Genomic DNA, 18,335 nt, shown 5'->3' with positions numbered 1-18,335 from the left:
CCTGGCTGTAGTTGCCTTTATCTCTGCCTAGATCCGGGCACCATCATTCACCTGCTCCCCTGGCATCTCCACATGAATGCCTCAAATGCACTTCAAAACCTACCTAACACATGCAAAATGAGCTTAGGACTGCTGACCTCCCTACTACATACATCCAGGCTCTTCTCTGGCGTTCCCCATCCAGAGGATGGTCCCACCACCCTATAAATTCATAGAACAGAAGCTGAGAAATGATCCTTGACACCCCCTCCCTGCTCCTCAGTCTCACCTGCTGCTGCAGCGTTTCGTGGCATCTAGCTCACTGCTCACTTCTCAGTACATAAGCGCATGGCCCTAATGGCTTCTGAACGCCTTCAACATACTACGCTGTCTTCACCTCACCCCTGCTCACCACACTCCAGTGTTTCCCATTCCCATCACATCACTCAACTTCTTGCTCTCTCATCCAAAACTATCAAATGGGGGAGTTTTGGCAGCTTCATCCTGGACTTCCCTGCCACCTGGAAACTGCTAACATAGCTTCTTGAAACTCGACACCCTGTGGCTTCAGGGAGCGCCTTTGAAGCCCCTGGTTCTGTCAGACCCCCCGGCCACCTTCTTGCTACCCTTCATAGGCAACTTCTTCCTTAGTGAATACAGCTTGCAGCTGTGCATTCTGGACTTGATCCACTCCTTGTCTCCATGGGCTTCCTCCGAATACCGTACCTATCAACTCTCAACTCTAACCCTGCTCTTCCCCTTGAGCTTTAGATATGTCCCACTGGCACCTCCAATTCAATGAGGCCCACGTTGAACTCACCACCTTTCCCTCGTTGTTGCACCTCCTTCTTCATCATGATCATTCTCAGTTGGTGCCACCACCTCATCAGCTGGGCTACTCCCCCGCATCACTCTGGTCTTCCTTCTTAGCTCCCACAAATTGTCAGTCACCAAGGACTGCTCATTTCCCTCCTGAATGAAGGTCTCTTTCCATTTTTGCTAGTATTGCTTCCAGTTAAGATCCTCATAATCATTCACTCATTTATTCCTTCATCACTCAACAAATAAATATTTATGGAGCTCCTATTACGAACTAGACTTTAGCCATAATCAACTCACATGAAGCTTACCATTTTATGGTGAATCATGACATCCCATCAGGCAGCAACCACACGGACCTTGTGCTAAGAGCTACGAAGAGCTAAGCTGGGATTCTATGCAAGCATAAAGGAAAGGCACTCAATCCAGCTTTGTTGGAGAAGACTTCCCCGAGAATGCCACGTCTCTACCGAGGAGGTGAGCAGGAGTTAGCCTAGGGAAGGCTGTTAGCTAGGGCCCAGACTGTGAGAGCGCAGCGGTAACAAAGCTTGCTGACATGAGAAAACCTCCAATCGGCTGAGATGGCTGGAGCAGACAGTAAGATCAGGAGTGCAGACTTATAGCTGCGCTAACTTTACATAGGCAATTGGGGAGTCCCCAAGGGATGTTAGAAGGATAGAGTCAATGAGTGATGGCTTTTAGAGAGATCACCCTGTCTGCTACGTGAGAGGTAGTGACAGGACTTCTGGAACTCAACAGAAGTTACGGAGACATCCTGGCAATCCGAAAAGCAAAGATGATGGCTTCCATGTTATGGTGGAAGAGGCTGGGAAACAACACAAAGGAGCCAGTTTCTAGAGAGGATTAAGGAGGGGGCTCGAGAGGAGGGGCATTAACCTGTGACCCACAGGCAGGCACTGAGAAAGCCTCTTTGGACTGGAATGTTAAGGAATGTCTCCTTAAGGTGCTAGCACTCAAGCTTTCTGCTCCTGCATCCCCTTGCACACTTTTTCGTTGACGTTCAGGCTGGGCATGGTGACTAACGCCTGTAAACCCAGCACTTCCAGAGGCCGAGGCAGGAGGATGGCTTGAGCCCAGGAGATCGAGACCAGCCTGGGCAAGAAGGCAAGACCCCGTCTCTAAAAAACTTTAAAAAATAAAAAGACGCCGGATGCGGTGGCTCATGCCTGTAATCCCAGCACCTTGGGAGGCCGAGGTGGGTGATGATTTGAGGTCAGGCGTTCGAGACCAGTCTAGCCAACATGGTGAAACCCTGCCCGTACTAAAAATACAAAATAATTAGCCGGGCGTGGTGGCGGGTGCCTGTAGTTCCAGCTACTCGGGAGGCTGAGGCAGGAGAATAACTTGAACCCAGGAGGCGGAGGTTGCAGTGAGCCGAGATAGTGACAGTGCAACTCCAACCTGGGCAACAAAGTGAGACTCCTTCTCAAAAAATAGAATAAAATAAAATCAAAATAGGCCGGGAGCGGTGGCTCACGCCTCTAATCCCAGCACTTTGGGAGGCCGAGGCGGGCAGATCACGAGGTCAAGACATCGAGACCAGCCTGACCAACAAGGGGAAACCCCGTCTCTACTAAAAATACAAAAATTAGCTGGGCGTAGTGGCGCGCGCCTGTAGTCCCAGCTACTCGGGAGGCTGAGGCAGGAGAATCGCTCGAACCCGGGAGGCGGAGGATGCAGTGAGCCGAGATGGCGCCACTGCGCTCCAGCCTGGGCGACAGAGTGAGACTCCGTCTCTAAATAAATAAAGACCAATAACTGTTTCCCATAGGGTTAGTTGCAAATGAAGAAATTACTGGCATGTACTGCCTCTGCGTATGAAGCATAATTTTGTCAAGACCTTAGACCTGTAGACTTCGCTCTTTCGATTAACGGAAAATGTCCAAAATCGGTCTTCCTTCCAACCTATTTGCCGAACTGGACTTACTGTCGCTGAGTAGACCGACCGACATAGCTTACACGTTATTCAGCTCACTCGTAAGCAAACACACGAAACCACCTCACCCCTGACTGCTACTTCAGAAAGAAGCCGTCCCGTGAATTCCTCACAGATGAAATCAGGGGCTGCCCCTCAAGGACTCTATTTCTTCCTTCGGCTCTATTAAATATTTTAAGTTACTTCCCAGCAACGGAAACATGGGACCCTGCAAAGACAGACTTTGCATTCCTCCTGAGCGGACAGGCAATAAGTAAACGCGCAAATACCCAAGTGCGGCCTCAACCCACGCTCCTGCCCGGCGGTCTCCAGTCACCGAGCACCCCCGGCCCTGCCCCGCGCCGCCGCCGGGACTCCGCCCCGCAAGCAAGTGGGGTCTCCTTTGTCCCGCGCGCCCTGGCCGAGTCCCGCCCTTCGGCGTAGCCCCTGGGAGGCGCCCTGAGGGCAGGGCCCTTCTGATTCCCCACCTGGCCTCGAGTGAGGACGCGCTCAATAACATCTCGAGTAAAGCCGAGGAACTCGCTTCAACGAGCAGAGAGCATAGCTCTCGCCCAGCCCGGTCTCGGGTCCGCCGTCTCTCCCTGGGCCTCAGGGACACCAGCCCTGGCAGGCCGCCGGTCGGGAGGGGACTCCTTCCCCGTCTGAGGGGCGGCCGCGGACACCCGGCGCCTTTCCCCCGCCCCACCCCGTCTGGCCTCACGCAAACGACAGGAAAAAAGCTGGGACCTTCGCCTCCGACTCAGTGTAGACGTCGCCATCCCGGCTCCAGGTTTCTGCACTCCAACGCCTCCGCAGCAGCCATCTTGCCAGAGGCGGCCGACGCCTTTTGACTCTGGCGCCAACCCGTAGTGCGAGGTCGCCGCGAGGGGAGTTCTGCGCAAGGACGGAAGCTGAGGTTCCGCGCTTCCGGGAGGCCGTCCGCCCCGCCCGCTCGCGGGGGCGCTTCATTGGTCATCGGCTCGCGCTCTCGCGCTCTCTTGTTGTCGCGAGAGGTGCTGAGGGGCGGCCGCCGGTGCGCCTGCCCTCCCGCTCCCCGCCCCCGCCCCCGCCTCCGCCGCGGCCCCCACCTCTGCCTCCTTTTACTCGGGCGCCCCGGCCTCCGCCACCCCTCCCCGGCCCAGGAGAGGCTGCGGAGTCGCAACCGCCCAGACCGCGCAGCGCGGGAGGCAGGTTCCGCACGGTAAGATGGCGGCGGCGGGCCCGGGCGGCCGGGCCGAGCGTCTCCCGGGGCCGGGGCGGCGGGCAGGCGGGATGCGGCTGGGGTGCGCGCCGCCCCCGCTCTGGGGGCCTTGGAAGCGCCGGCGCTGGCAGGTGCGGAGTTGGGGCGCGCAGTGAGTCCCGGCCCGGACCGCCGCCCCGCGCCGGTGCATAGGGGGCAGTCAGGGCTCAGCCTCCAGGCGCGCGGCCTCAGGCGCTGGTGTTCTGGGGCGGTCCCTGCCAGCCTGAGGGGCGGCGGTAGCTGTCTCTGTGGAGGAGCGACGTCTGTAACGAAGTCTTTTTAATAAAATCTGCTGCTTTAAAGCAGAAACTGATCGGGTGAGGACGTAAAGTGTGGCATGGAAAGTAGGAGTCTTCAGCACATGGGTGTTTTCTTCTGTTGAATGTTTTCATGCTGGAGTTTGAGACTACCGAGTTTTTACTGCTAACAACAGGACTGGCCAATTCTACAAAGTTGTTGCTTTTCATGGGCGCACGTAACTGCCCGGAGTGGAAGCGCTGTGAGTGCCGTTCACCGAATGGGCCGAGAGAAACGGTGGCTTTTCCTAGGGAGCTCTTAACGTTGGTCCTAGGGCCGGGCGCAGTGGCGGAGGTCGAAGTGGGCGGATCGCCTGAGCCCGCGAGTTCGAGACCAGCCGGGGCAACAGCGAGACTCCCTTCTCTGCTAAAAATAAAAAAATTAGCCAGGCGGAGTGGTGCGCTCCTGTTGTCCCAGCTACTCTGGAGGCTGAGGTGGGAGGATCGCTTGAGCCCAGGAGGTCGAGGCTGCAGTGAGTCATGATCGCGCCACTGCCCTCCAGCCTGGGCGACAGAGCGAGGCACTGTCTCAAAAAAGAAAGAAAAAGAAAATGAGTCCTTAAGTTACCATTAATTATCGTGAACAAAAAGTTGGTCTCAGTGAGTTTTGCAGTTGACTACGAGAGATGGGTGTTCGTGTGTGACAGCGACTCCTGGTTTCTCCTCCACTTTACCTGCCGCTCCACAGCAAGTTTTCTTCTGCTGGTGCCACTTTCTCTGCTTTACCTTCAAGGTTGGCATCCTCTAAGTAATGACGATTCTCTTTACCTATCTACACTCTTCCTATGGTCTTTGCTGAATTCTTGGCTTTAAATATCCCTGTGCCCCACCCCCTGCCCTCATTTCACTAATTCATGTTTTCAGCACTGAGCTCAGGATCTGTAATCCAGACACCTGCTTGATTTCTCCAGTCGCATGTCTAATAGTCACGTCAAACTTGCGCTGCTCCTCAAACCTGTTCTTCTTCCAGTCCTTCCTCCTTATTCGTGGCCCCATCTTGCAGGGCCTCTCATGCTTGAAACCTGTGACCATCTTCGATTCTTCCCTCTCTTTTGTCCGGTAATCTGTCCAGCAGCAGCCATTGACTGTGGCCAAAGCATCGTCGTCTCACCTTGCTCTCCATCTCTTCTGCCGATTTCTCTCTCGTTTAGGTGTCTCCCTAATGGACTGGCTGCTCAGCTCTCACCACCCTGCATTCATCCCATTTTCAGCCAAGAGACCAAAGTTTTTTAATTTATTGAAACACTTTAGCAGTACTTTGTATAAAGTAGTGCGTATAACGTATATATCAGTGGCAAAAGAGAAAGACAGAGTGGACGGTGGCATGCCCCTGCCTGTCTCAGGTACCCACCCATTCTCCCAAAGCCGGAAGAGCTGCCTCTGGGGCTTCAGCCATTTGCCGCTCCCACAGGTAACCCCCTCCTGAGTGTCAGCTTTCATGCCCTTATTTAAAAAAACAAAACAAAAAAAATAGGTTTGTCACGTACATATTTGTTGCTAAAGCACATGTCATGTGTTTTGTCTTGTTGTTCCTAATAAAACTCACGCCACATTTGGCCTCTCCTGCAACTCTTTTTTTTTTTTTTTTTTTTTTTTTTTTTTGAGACGGAGTCTAGGTCTGTCGCCCAGGCTGGAGTGCAGTGGCACGATCTCGGCTCACTGCAAGCTCTGCCTCCCGGGTTCACACCATTCTCCTGCCTCAGCCTCCCGAGTAGCTGGGACTACAGGCGCCCGCCACCGAGCACGGCTAATTTTTTATATTTTTAGTAGAGACGGGGTTTCACTGTGAATGATCCGCCCGCCTCGGCCTCCCAAAGTGCTGGGATTACAGGCGTGAGCCACTGCGCCCGGCATGCCCGGCTAATTTTTTATATTTTTAGTAGAGACGGGGTTTCACTGTGTTAGCCAGGATGGTCTCGATCTCCTGACTTCATGATCCACCCACCTCGGCCTCCCAAAGTGCTGGGATTACAGGCATGAGCCACCGTGCCCTGCCGCAACTCTCTTTTTTCATTCAGCATTGTTTTATGAGAGTCATCCATGTGACTTTGTGTGATGTTCATTTATTTTAACTGCTTTATGAAATTCTCTTGTGTGAATACATGACCACAGTCCCTTCTCAGCAATGCTAAAAATCTAAGCATCTCTGAAACCAAAGTTTTTGGTTTTGTTTTTAACCTATTTGGTGGCCAGAACCTCACCAGGTAAAATTTAATAGCCTCAACCACTAGTATGGATACTTAACACATTCCACTGAAGAAATAACGTCTGATGATGGGGAGCACCCCCAAACCCCAGTGAGGCTGTTACATGGTAAATTGTGCTGAATAATCGTTGTACATCAAAGAATTCTGAATTCCAAAACCCATCTGCCCAAGGGTTTTAAACATGCAGTTGTTCTGTGCGCCACAGTCCCTTGGTCCACCCTGCTGTTGAATGAATGCTCAGGTGGGTGGCTTCCACATTCCTGCCGCTTTGAACGGCGCTTCTGTGAACAGCGTTGTCTGTGTTTGGTGCATCCTGGTGAGTTTTTCTAGAATATAAATGTATTAAAAGTAGAATTGCTGGGTTGTGAGGAGCACACATGTTCAGCTTTATAAGGAATACCAGATTGTTTTTGTAGTACAGTCCGTTCTCCTGATACCAGAGTAGAAAAAGTTGAAGTGAACTTACTCTTTGCTAAGCATTGGCGTTCTCAGTCTGATGGGTGTCCCATGGCAGCGTTCTCTTTCAGTACATGCTCAGTGTGGGATTCTCCGGCTCACAGCTCTCCAGCGCTGCCCTCTGCATTTGGAGGAGCATCTAAACCCCTCCCTCAGCTGTTATTTTTTTCCTGTAGAAATAAATCAGAATGAGTTATACAGAAAAACCCGATGAAATCACGAAAGATGAGTGGATGGAAAAGCTCAATAACTTGCATGTCCAGAGAGCAGACATGAACCGCCTCATCATGAACTACCTGGTCACAGGTAATGGCTTACAGTGAGGATGCTGTTGCGTGAATGTGATTCTCCCGTTTTGAACACATAAGGAGTGCTGTAGCACTGAGGTTCGATGACGTAGATATTTGTGTTCAGACATGAAAACACAATGCTAACCTGGTAAGTTTGTAAATTATCATGTGAAAGCCTTTTCTGAAGATGAGATTATTCCAGGTCTCTGAGACCTAACACAAACCCATTTTTCAGCCTTTGACAGTTTTACGGTTAATCAAAATAATTGAGACTGTTGTGAAGTAAGTACATTGAAAGCCTAAATAGTTGATCTCTTCTGGCCAGTCTGCTAAAGTATGCTGGCCTGTTTCTGGAAAGCATGCCCAACTCAGAGGATGGGAATGGGGAAGAGCAGAAGCGTGCAGAGGGAAATGACACTCAGGCTGTTCTTGATGTCGGCTGGAGGAAGGGCAGTGCTGTATACGGCGAGAACATAGATGTTTTTAAAAGGCATGACATGAAAAGTCTCCCTCCTGTTAGTCCCCAGTTCCTACTCCCAAATTAATCTCTGAAAATTTTTTGGGCCAAGCATGGTGGCTCATGTGCTTATAATCCCAGCACTTTGAGAGACAGAGGAAGATTGTTTGAGCCTAGGAATTCAACACCAGCCTGGGCAACATAGTGAGACCTTGTCTGTACAAAAAAAAAATTTTTAATTAGCTGGATGTGGTGGCTTGTGCCTGTAGTCCCAGCTGCTTGGGAGGCTGAGGTAGGAGGATCACTTAAGCCCAGGAGGCGGAGGTTGCAGTGAGCCAAGATTGTGCCACCGCACTCTAGCCTAGGAGAGTGAGTGGGGCCCCATCTCAAAAAAAATATTTTTGGAAGGTGAAGAGGAAATTTAGGCCTATTAATTATGTCGGGGGCAGGGGAAGGGGCACACATACTGGCTTTGAAAAATTGTAGACACTCTTAAGAGGTGGGAGTCACCAGGCCACTGCAGGTATAGCTGGCCATGGAGGGCCCCTGTGCTGTGGAGGCTGAGCCAGTGTGACTTGCCTAACCTGGCACCAGAGCTGCGGCTGCTGGCATCTGGACCTATTATCTGTCATCTCAAAGGAGCCCACACCAACACACTGGGCCAACAGCCATTCTGACCTCTTTCACTAATGGGTTAGAGTTTTTGGATGGGATAACAAGGAATGAAGTATACTCTTCTCCTTTTCTGTATGTATTTTGAGAGCATAACTTGTAAATTGTGAAGATATTAATACCGAATTCCTGAGAAAGTGTGGTTCACATCAGAGGTTATTAATTGAGGCAATTGGAGTTTCTGGAGATATAAAGTCTTTGCCTTAATTCCTTGCTAACTTTCCTAGCAGTGAAGATGGTTTTTCTTTTCAGAGGGCTTTAAGGAAGCAGCGGAGAAGTTTCGAATGGAATCTGGGATCGAACCTAGTGTGGATCTGGAAACACTTGATGAACGAATCAAGATCCGGGAGATGATACTGAAAGGTCAGATTCAGGAGGCCATCGCCTTGATCAACAGCCTCCACCCAGAGCTCTTGGACACAAACCGGTATCTTTACTTCCATTTGCAGGTATGTTTCAGGAGAGAGTAGTCTGGTTTGCGGATACTTGATAAGTTAAAGTTATTTGCAATGATTGAGAAATAACTAGGCTAATTTGCTTTAATAATATTTCAATGCATGTGAGGGGGAGGGGTTTGAGTTTGCTCTTTTATGTAGTTCAGAAGCTGTTTTTTGTTTTAAAAATGCAAATTTGATAACTCAGAGATGCAAGAAAAGTCTTCCCTCTGTGATGTACTTTTGATTGGGACCTGGTATCACCTGCCCTGTGTCCCTGGCCTGGGTGTGTGTGGGTCAAGCTTGTCTGTCTCTGCCTCCAGCAACAGCATTTGATCGAGCTGATCCGCCAGCGGGAGACTGAGGCGGCGCTGGAGTTTGCACAGACTCAGCTGGCGGAGCAGGGCGAGGAGAGCCGAGAGTGCCTCACAGAGATGGAGCGTACCCTGGCGCTGCTGGCCTTTGACAGTCCCGAGGAGTCGCCCTTCGGAGACCTCCTCCACACCATGCAGAGGCAGAAGGTGGGGCCCGCCAGAGGGAAGCTTTCTTCCATTCCCGATGTGCTCTGAGGGGGCTTTGTGACGACGCCAAGTGTGTGGCTTTGTGGTGTGGACTGAGAGACAGGTGACTTCTGTGCCTGGGATGCTAAGTGGTTCCTTCATGGCTTTTTTTTTTGGTGGTGAAGTCTTGTTCTGTCGCCCAGGCTGGAGGGCAGTGACGAGATCTTGGCTCACTGCAACCCCCGCCTCCTGTGTTCAAGAGATTCTCCTGCCTCCGCCTCCCGAGTAGCTGGGACTACAGGAGTGCGCCACCACGCCCAGCTAATTTTTGTATTTTTAGTAGAGATGGGGTTTCACTATATTGGCCAGGCTGGTCTCGAACTCCTGACTTCAGGTGATCCAGCCTCCCAGAGTACTGGGATTACAGGTGTGAGCCATCGTGCTCGGCCCCTCTCTGGCTTTTAATCTTTTATCTTCTCAAACTAGGGACAACGGACTTGGTGACCATTACAGAGTATTCACACCCTTTGCTGATTTCTCATATTTATCTGAACCTTCTTCCTGTTTATATCCCAAGTGTTTTTCATTTAAAATCTTGTCTTCTGAAACTTTTCTCTCCTCGCTGCTATGTTTTTGTCTGGCAGAACATGACAGCTCCTCGCCTTCCCAGACCCAGGTCCCTCTTCCCCCAGGTCCTCTCCCAGGGCTCTGTCCTCCCTGCACTGTCTTGGAAGGATGGCCTGTCCTAGAGTCCACTTGAGATGTTTTCTTGAGGCTTGTGAGGAAGGTGCTGGTATGTCCTGCTACGCTGGTCTTGCCGCTCTCCCAGTGCCCTCAGCACTTTGTTCAAGCCTTGCTCATGGCACTTAACTGCCGTCAAGGCTGGATGTGACATTTGCCGACCAGACTGTGAGCTTCCCCAGGCAAGGACTATGTATTTCATGTCCCGAGAGTCTCGCAGTTAAGGGCTTAATGTTTGTTTAAACTGCCTGTTTTTAATAGACTCTGCTGGTGCTCTGCATGTGTGGTGGTTTTTATCAGATGTATTTATATTCTAGGTGTGGAGTGAAGTTAACCAAGCTGTCCTAGATTATGAAAATCGCGAGTCAACACCCAAACTGGCAAAATTACTGAAACTACTACTTTGGGCTCAGAACGAGCTGGACCAGAAGAAAGTAAAATATCCCAAAATGACAGACCTCAGCAAGGGCGTGATTGAGGAGCCCAAGTAGCGCCTGCGCTTGTGTGGTGGACCCAACACCACCCCTGTGTCGTGGGACTTGCCTCAGATCAGCCTGCGACTGCAAGATTCTTACTGCAGTAGAGAACTCTTTTTCTCCCTTGTACTTTTTTTTTGACCTGGCATCTTTTTTATAGGGAAAAATGGCCTTTGTAGGCAGTGGAAAACTTGCAAGGAAAGCTGCCGTCTCTTTGGCAGCCTGATGCAGAGCCTGCACTCTGGCACTCACTGAAGAATCTGGAAGGCTGCGGTTTGCTCTTCCAGCGTTCCGGGGGCCTCTGGGTGCTGAAGGATTTGGTCTACCACGGAGGGCTGTGCTGTTAGGCTGCATCCCACTCAAAATACAGGAAAAGCACGAATCATGATTCTGCTTTCTGTTAGCTTAGGCAGACATTGGGCCTTCACCTACAAGTTTTTCCTTACCCCTGTGGTTTTTGTGTTTTTTTTTTTTTCTTTTTCCATAGGAAGGAATATATAAATTTGTAAATCCTAATTCAAAGACGGCTTGTGTGTGAGGGCATTGAGTTTGATTTGTTTTCCCTTTGGTCTGGGTTGTGTGGCTTTTGGGGGATGCGTGTGAGGGGCTATGTGTTTTTTAATTTTTTAAATATATATTTTGGTGCTGTGTGTGGTGAGAGACTTGTTCATAGTGGATCAATGAACCATCTCTTCTGGGCAGTTTTGTTGAAAATAAAGGTTTCTCTTTTATTTCAAGAATGACCAAAATGGCCTCTAAAAGATGTTAATCATCTCAAATGACCTTTTGTCTTTGGGGCGTTCTTCCCTCTGTGATAGCGGCAGTGGCTTTTTCTGGTACCTGCAGCTGGAAAGGCCACTTGGCCCTGTGCTGAGTGAGTGGCCTTCATTAGAGCAAGGCAGCCCTTGGCCAGTGGGGACGCAGAGCCCCAGCTGGTGTTGCACAACTGTTGGCAGAAGGAACGCATATTCAGCCTCAGTGATCTGCCCTTCAGTATCTCAGCAGCATCCCATCTTCCATCGTCAGCCGGCTCTGCCGATGTCCTGCTTCTGTTCACTCAGAACTGTCCCCTGCTCCGTGGTGGGCAGGAGGGAAGCGGTGCAGGGCTGTGTGCATTGCCTGCGTGTCGGGACAGTTGATGGGCACGTGGCCGTGTACCTCTGGGCACAGATGTGTTTGGATTCATTGCAGCGGACCACCAGGCGCTGTTGACCCCACTGAGCAGTGCTAAGTGTTGGTTTTGTGGATGTTCATGGAATTTCTGACCCATCCAAGGGCGTTCTTTGGAGCCAGTGGAGCCTGCAGGCGCATCTGAGGGGCAGAATGCTGCTAGCACTTGAATCTGGGATCTCGCCTTATTCTCAAGTAGCAAGGCATCTTGACAAGCACGGTCTAGGTCTGGTGGCCAGCTTGCCAGTACCTGAGCCGGTCAGGTCATCTGCCTCTGAGGGACCGTCCTCACCGAGCTCCTGCATCCCTTGAGTGTTGATCAGGAGGCATCCACAGCATTGTTCTCGCCTCTGAATGATGCTTCTTTCTCCGTTGGAGGCTGGCGAAATTGTGTTTTCAAGCCCTCTACTTCTCCTTCCAGTGGGTAGGAGCTTTTGGCAGTGTTTACTTTTACCTAGGTGGCTTATGTAATCCAGTAAGAGATGCAAAGATAAAATTGCTGCGGTTGTTACAGAAGCATGGCAGCCTCCAGACTAACCCATTGGCTGCCCTTTGGATTTTGTGAGGATGCGGTGCTGGGGAGGTGGTGCTTCCCTACCCCCTAGAAATGCTGCCTTCCAACTACCGCTGTCCCAGATGTGACCCTTGTGATTATTTCCTCTGAGGTTTGAGGATGAAGATAAGTTGGAGGGAAAGAGTAACTAATAGGTGATGAAATATAGCAGAAGCTAGAAGAAAACGGTTAGGTGAGAGAGATACATCTGCACGTTTTCTTCGATAGCACCAGATGATTCAGCATATTCCTAATTACCTTTTACTATTCGTGTATATAAGATCGTTTACTTGTATAATGTATAATCAGTTTGACATATTCTTAAAACTAGAGGATGTGAGAAGCACAGCAATAGGAACTCCACAAACTAGGGGAACACAAATGGGGTCATCACATGCCTGGACTGTCACTACGTGGCTGTCACGTGAAGTGCTGGTGTTGATTTCTAGTTCAGCCAGTGGGTAGCTGCTAAGCCGGTGCCAGCATCCAGCATGAGCAGACGTCGGGGAGACTGGGAAGTCTCCGATGTTACTGCTCTCCTTCCCTTCGTGATAAGCCAGTGCCAGCATCCAGCGTGAGCAGATGTCGGGGAGACTGGGAAGTCTCCGATGTTACTGCCTGCCTGCCTTTCGTGTAAGGGGCTGCACTTGCTTTTCTTCTGTTAGTGGACGAGGTCTTCCAAGGAAGTGCTTTGCACACTTTCTTTACTCCTTTTTACAGTCTTTGTCTTTGCAGCAAGCAAATGAAATTAAGCCACTTTGGGATAATGAGCATTCAGCATAATTCTGCTTTGTCTCATTTTGGATCTCACTGTTGTGTTTATAAAGATGTCACATTTTACAGAGTAGTTTATTCTTTTTATACTTTCTGGTGGAGAGTGCCTTGAAATAAAATGTGAGTATTCTGGTACTCTGTGTTCCTGATGCATGAAGTTGGGTGAGGAATAACCCCTAGTCTGGAATCTTTGTGAAGCATAGGGTTATTGCCAAAGCAAATGGGAACTAACACATCTTGCCATTTGAATCAGGGTCTCCAGTTTCTAGAAAAGGCAGACACTGGTTGGGACCAAAGTCTCCATGGCGCATGACAGAAGACTGGTGGTCGTGTGTGTGCGGAGTCCGCAGAAGCCTCGGGGAGGTGGAGCTGCTCTTTCCATTCCGTCAGGACATGATCTGAAAACATGTAGAGAAGATGAGTTGAGGACAGCTTTTCTAAGGCAATGTGATGTCTTTGCTGTCTTATTTCTATTTCTGTGCGTTGTTAGTTTTGAAGAGTGGAGGAGCTAGGGGCTCCAGAAAGAATCTTACACGTGTGTTGAAGACATTGATGTCTTAGGGAGCGTGGAGCTGCATTCCCTTCTGGGCTATTACTGCTAAATCTCGGTGTGAACAGACCAGGCGGAAAGCATGGTGGCCAAGCAGTCTGTGTGCTTCCCCGCTGATGGAGACCGTTGCGTTGTTCACAATAGGGCCTCACGAGTGTGGACGCACGGCAGACCCATGGCTGGCGCAGCTGCCTATTGCCGTCTGTCTTCAGTAACTGCTGCTCTGTTGACTGTTCTATTATACTACGCGTGTTGTTTTTTACAACAGGTATGTTTTTGTTTCAGAAATATATATTGCTTTTCTCATATTTTTTGCGAATTGTATTGTCAACATTGGTCATTTAAAGTCCTGTATGAACCATAACCTGCTGTGGTACCTTTGTACATGTTTGATTCTGTATTCTTTATTCCAGCGTGGCATATGTGCCCCCCAGTATCTTTTGAGAAGTGTAGAATAGGTTGCTTCTACCACCTGTTCTTAATGTAACAGTAAAAGTTTTCACATTTTTCTCAGAACTGTTATCTGGAAGCTCTCTTTTTTCCTAAGGTTATTTTAATAACAAATACTAATGCATTTGTATTGAAAGTTGGTATCTTGGAATGGAAGGACAGAAGAAAGCTCGCCTCATGGAATTGTAGTTGGCTCTCCTTTCACTCTGACAGTGCTGCCCCTTTTAGTTTGTGAATCTGTACTTGGTGTGTTTAATTTGAAACCTGTCAGCTGCTCTCTTGACTGGGGCACTTAATGTTTCATAAACTAGTTTCCTTGGTGTGAAGGAAGTAGAACTTTTGAGCTACCCACTGCATGATTTTAAACTGATTTGAATAGCCTAAGTAATTACTCTTTTTTTTTTTTTTTTTGCTTAATGAAATTTTCCAAACATATTAAAAACAGAGGGAATACGCCAGCACATCCCAGTATCCACCAGTCAGCCTGACACCCACCACCACCTGCCTGAGCCCCAGGCAGGAGATAACTACAGGTGTCTGATTCTGGGTGGCTACCATGCTTTCAGGGCCATGAGCATCTTCATGAGTGGAAGGCAGTTGTAGGGTTCTTCAAAGGACTCAGGCTGAGCACTGCAAGGGCCTGAGGTGAAATTCAGAAACGGGCAGCAGGCATCATGGAGCAAGGCGTTGAGAGCTTGCGTGTTTGTTGGGTATCGGAGAACAGGGAAGGCCTCTCCTCACCTGCTGCTCCTCCCTGTGTGGCAGTGGCATGTCACAGTGTTCTTTACGTCCACACACCTTTGCCAGTCCATTAGCCTCATGGGTCAGAAGGCAGCACGGTAGTTCTTGGTGGAGGTGGGCATCACCAGGAATGCTTCGGTGTGAGCTCCCACACTACAGTCTGGAGGCTCACACCATCCTTGCACACATGGCCTTCCTGTCTTAGATATTCTGCCTTATTTTGGAATGCCATCTTTGCTTATGGTTTTTCACTTCTGTTAAAGTAGAACATGGAGTTTGAATGGGCCTTTGGTGTAACTAGCTATGGCAAGAATCTTCTAAGAGATGTGCTCCTTGGAGGTGCAATGTCCTTAGCTTGTTTGCCTTTTCCAGAAGCCACAAAATGGCTTTGGAGATAAACAGGCCCATGCTACAGAGCCACCGGCACAAGGCACCTGGTGCACAGGAGCTGAGGTGCAGCCTGTGGTTAATTGGTAATAATCATGTCCCCACATCTGCACGGTGGGGGCTGTTTCTCTCATTTCACACCCCAGTATCCACCAGTCAGCCTGGTGCATGTGTGTGGGGAATATTTAAAGGCAATGTGACTTTCTGATTTGTCTGCAACATTTCAGTGTCGCCTAGTTGGAAGGCCAGGTTTACGTGTCCAAATTGTCCATAGTACAGAAGACCATTTATCAGGTGAAGCCTGTAGACCCATAGGCACAGCTATAACCAAAAGAATTCATGAAAGGAGTAACAACTGAAGGTGAGTGGGTTTCCTCCACAGGTTTTCTCAGGTTTTTAAATGCAGGTCACGTTGCAGGCTCTTCTGCCAGCTGTCCATCCATGCAAGGCAGTTGGTCACGCCGCAGGCTCACTTTGGAGATGAAGAGTGCTGGGTTCAGCAGCACCTCCTGTCCTTGGGTCTCTGTGTATTTGAGGTGGAATTGAGCTTGGGAACTAGGGAGAAGCGGTGGAGCTGCTGTTGCCTTGAGCTGCCGGTGTCAGGCAAGGTCTCCGTCTCGCTGTGACTTCTGCTTCCTGGAGACACATCTGCAGGCGTTCCTCACACAAACAAGGTTTTCTCCCTCTTGTGGATCACGGTGTGTGACTGACAGCTTTGGTAATTTTCCCAGCTGGCTTTGAAAGTGAAGCAGGCTGACCCGTCACCAAGAATTCTCTGCCATGGAGGGTCATGGAAGAATGGGAAGAGGTGCTGGGGGTCACAGCAGCCCAGGGTTCGTCCGTGCTCGTTTATAGATTTGTGTGCCCACCCAGTCCTCACTGGGCCCTCCCAGTTTTAGAAATGTTGAACACTAGTGCTTGTAAGATTCGAACAGTGAGTTTACCAGCTCTGAGAAAAACGAACTCCAGAACCTTGAAGAATGATTCTCTGTATCGCACCCACATCACACCAAATCCGTTTGTCATCATTGCAGACTTCATCTTTCTGGTTTCGAGCACCATCTCACAGTTATTTGTCTTTTTCCAGTCTGCTGTTGACAGGGTTAGCTCAGCCCGAAAGGTGCCCCCACCTTTGAGGCACTACCCGCACGTGATGTCCAGTACCGTGGTCTTCCCTCTTGCTGCTGCCTGTCAGTCATGGCAGAGGAAAGTGCCATCTGTCAGTCTCCTTTTTATGGACTCCTCATCTTGAGAATTGTAGTTGGGCTGGAAGGGTGCAGGGCTAAGTGGGGTGCAGGGAGGAGCCCCCGGCCCAGGGCTGGCTTGTCTTGGTTTATAAGAAGCTGTGCTGGGCTCTCCTGGGGCCTCTGCGAGGTGTGTGGAGGCAGAGGCTGAGCAACGGGAGCCACACGTAGTGAGGCATGGATTTGCTTTAAAAAAAATCTTTAGCGTCATCTCCCTATAGCAGCACTTGAAATAAACAAGAAGAAGTTAGGTGGGCCAGGCCCAGCAAGAGGGAGGAACGCAGCCCTCCAGAAGCAGAGGTCAGCGGGTGCTGGCTGTGACTGCCCTGTCCACAAGGTCACCCTCTGTCCTTGAAAACCCAGGTGTTGACTGTCTACTGTCCGTACATAATTTTTCACCTTAGGCCTCAAAGATGCTTGGGTGCGGGGCAGCTCTCAGAATCAACCAGAAGCCTGGAGAGCCTCCATCTGGCCACTACCAACACCCAGCTTCATAATGTCCCTGTGAGATGGCCCCTTCACCCACCCACCCGTCGCCGTGCGGCCCGTTTCTTCAGCTCATCCAGCCTTCACTCAGGTGTCCAGGGGTGCCTCCTCAGTCCAACCTATTTGAAGTAACACCCCTTACCTACCCCTTTCACTTCTTTGATTTTTGTCTACCTGCCCCAGAACATCAGCTCCAGGAGGAGGGGACTTTGGGTAACCAGATGGCAAATGTCTGCTGCGGCATGATCACAGATCTTGGTAGGAAATCACCATCACAGAGTGAATGGAAGCGAATCACCTCAAAGAGGGTGCTGTTGACAGCGACATGTTTAGCAACAGTTTCCAAACTTCCTGGCTGTGGGCTAGGGCTGTTTGGGGCGATAAACCTCTCTCTGCCACCATCTTTTCCACCCTACCCTACATCAGGATGGATGAAAGCATGGCCTTGCTTTTTAGGGTGCTTGTGTCTTTAAGACCTGTTCAGCCTGGCCGGGCGCGGTGGCTCACGCTTGTAATCCCAGCACTTTGGGAGGCCGAGGCGGGCGGATCACGAGGTCAGGAGATCGAGACCACGGTGAAACCCCGTCTCTACTAAAAATACAAAAAATTAGCCGGGCGTGGTGGCGGGCGCCTGTAGTCCCAGCTACTTGGAGAGTCTGAGGCAGGAGAATGGCGTGAACCCGGGAGGCGGAGCTTGCAGTGAGCCGAGATCGCGCCACTGCACTCCAGCCTGGGCGACAGAGCGAGACTCCGTCTCAAAAAAAAAAAAAAAATAAATAAATAAATAAGACCTGTTCAGCCCTAGGCTTAGGGAGCAGGCCCTGCAGTGCAGTGGGTTGGGCTGTTGGAGACCTGAGGGCTAGGGGGAAAGGGCTGGGTAAATGTGGTTCTGTTCTAAGTGGAGGTTCCCGCCTTAGGCGTGTCTCCCTTGGCTGCTGGGTGGTGGCTGCTGCGTGGAGGATGGACTGAGGTGGGCCCTAGTGGAGGTGGGGGCGACACCTGAGGAGCAGGCCCTGCCGCATCCTGGGGAAAGGCTGCATGGTTGAGGCCTTCCCCTGCTGGCTTCATCCTTGGCATGGCAGCAGGAGCACACAGAGTGGGGGCCCCACCCCATCGCCCCTGCCCCTGAGCCCAGAGCCTGGCCTGTGATGGGTCCTCAGGACACGTTTTGTCCAGGAACTCAGGGGCCCAGGGGCCAATGACAACCTTCACAGGCATCTGCTGAGAAGACACTGGCCAGCGCTGGATTTGCCCAGCTCTCCCAGGCTTGGTCCAAGGGCTCAGGAGTGGACCCATCCCTGCCCCGAAAGATCCATTTTAAAAATCAGTGACCTTGGACTTTTACTCTCTCTGCACTTGGTTAAGACTTTATCCCTAATTTTATTTGAGCGGTGAGGCAGGGACTGCCATCATCCCGCATTTTATAGACGGGACAGACCGCCTCATGGCTCCCTGTCATGTCCAAGGGATGGGCTGG

At 50.6% G+C, this 18,335-nt stretch overlaps 1 protein-coding gene across 2 annotated transcripts; it reads left to right on the top strand.

The window, feature by feature from the left end:
- The first annotated feature begins 3,242 nt into the window (after nucleotides 1-3,242).
- GID8 (GID complex subunit 8 homolog) lies at nucleotides 3,243-11,025 on the top strand. 2 transcript variants are annotated; one of them, XM_032142035.2, is made up of 5 exons: nucleotides 3,243-3,935; nucleotides 7,110-7,239; nucleotides 8,605-8,801; nucleotides 9,110-9,307; nucleotides 10,345-11,025. In XM_032142035.2, the coding sequence occupies exons 2-5, from the start codon at nucleotides 7,122-7,124 to the stop codon at nucleotides 10,516-10,518; spliced, it is 687 nt and encodes a 228-aa protein (XP_031997926.1). In that variant the 5' UTR covers nucleotides 3,243-3,935; nucleotides 7,110-7,121; the 3' UTR covers nucleotides 10,519-11,025. The 2 variants fall into 2 exon arrangements, with proteins under 2 accessions (XP_031997926.1, XP_031997925.1); XM_032142034.2 differs by lacking the exon at nucleotides 3,243-3,935 and adding an exon at nucleotides 4,021-5,003.
- The last annotated feature ends 7,310 nt before the right edge of the window (nucleotides 11,026-18,335 follow it).

This window comes from Hylobates moloch, unplaced genomic scaffold, assembly GCF_009828535.3.
Source record: "Hylobates moloch isolate HMO894 unplaced genomic scaffold, HMol_V3 SCAFFOLD_21, whole genome shotgun sequence".
NCBI classification, from domain to species: Eukaryota; Metazoa; Chordata; class Mammalia; order Primates; family Hylobatidae; genus Hylobates; species Hylobates moloch.
The sequence above is the reverse complement of the archived record's forward strand: the minus strand, read 5'-3'. Positions and strand labels throughout refer to the sequence as shown.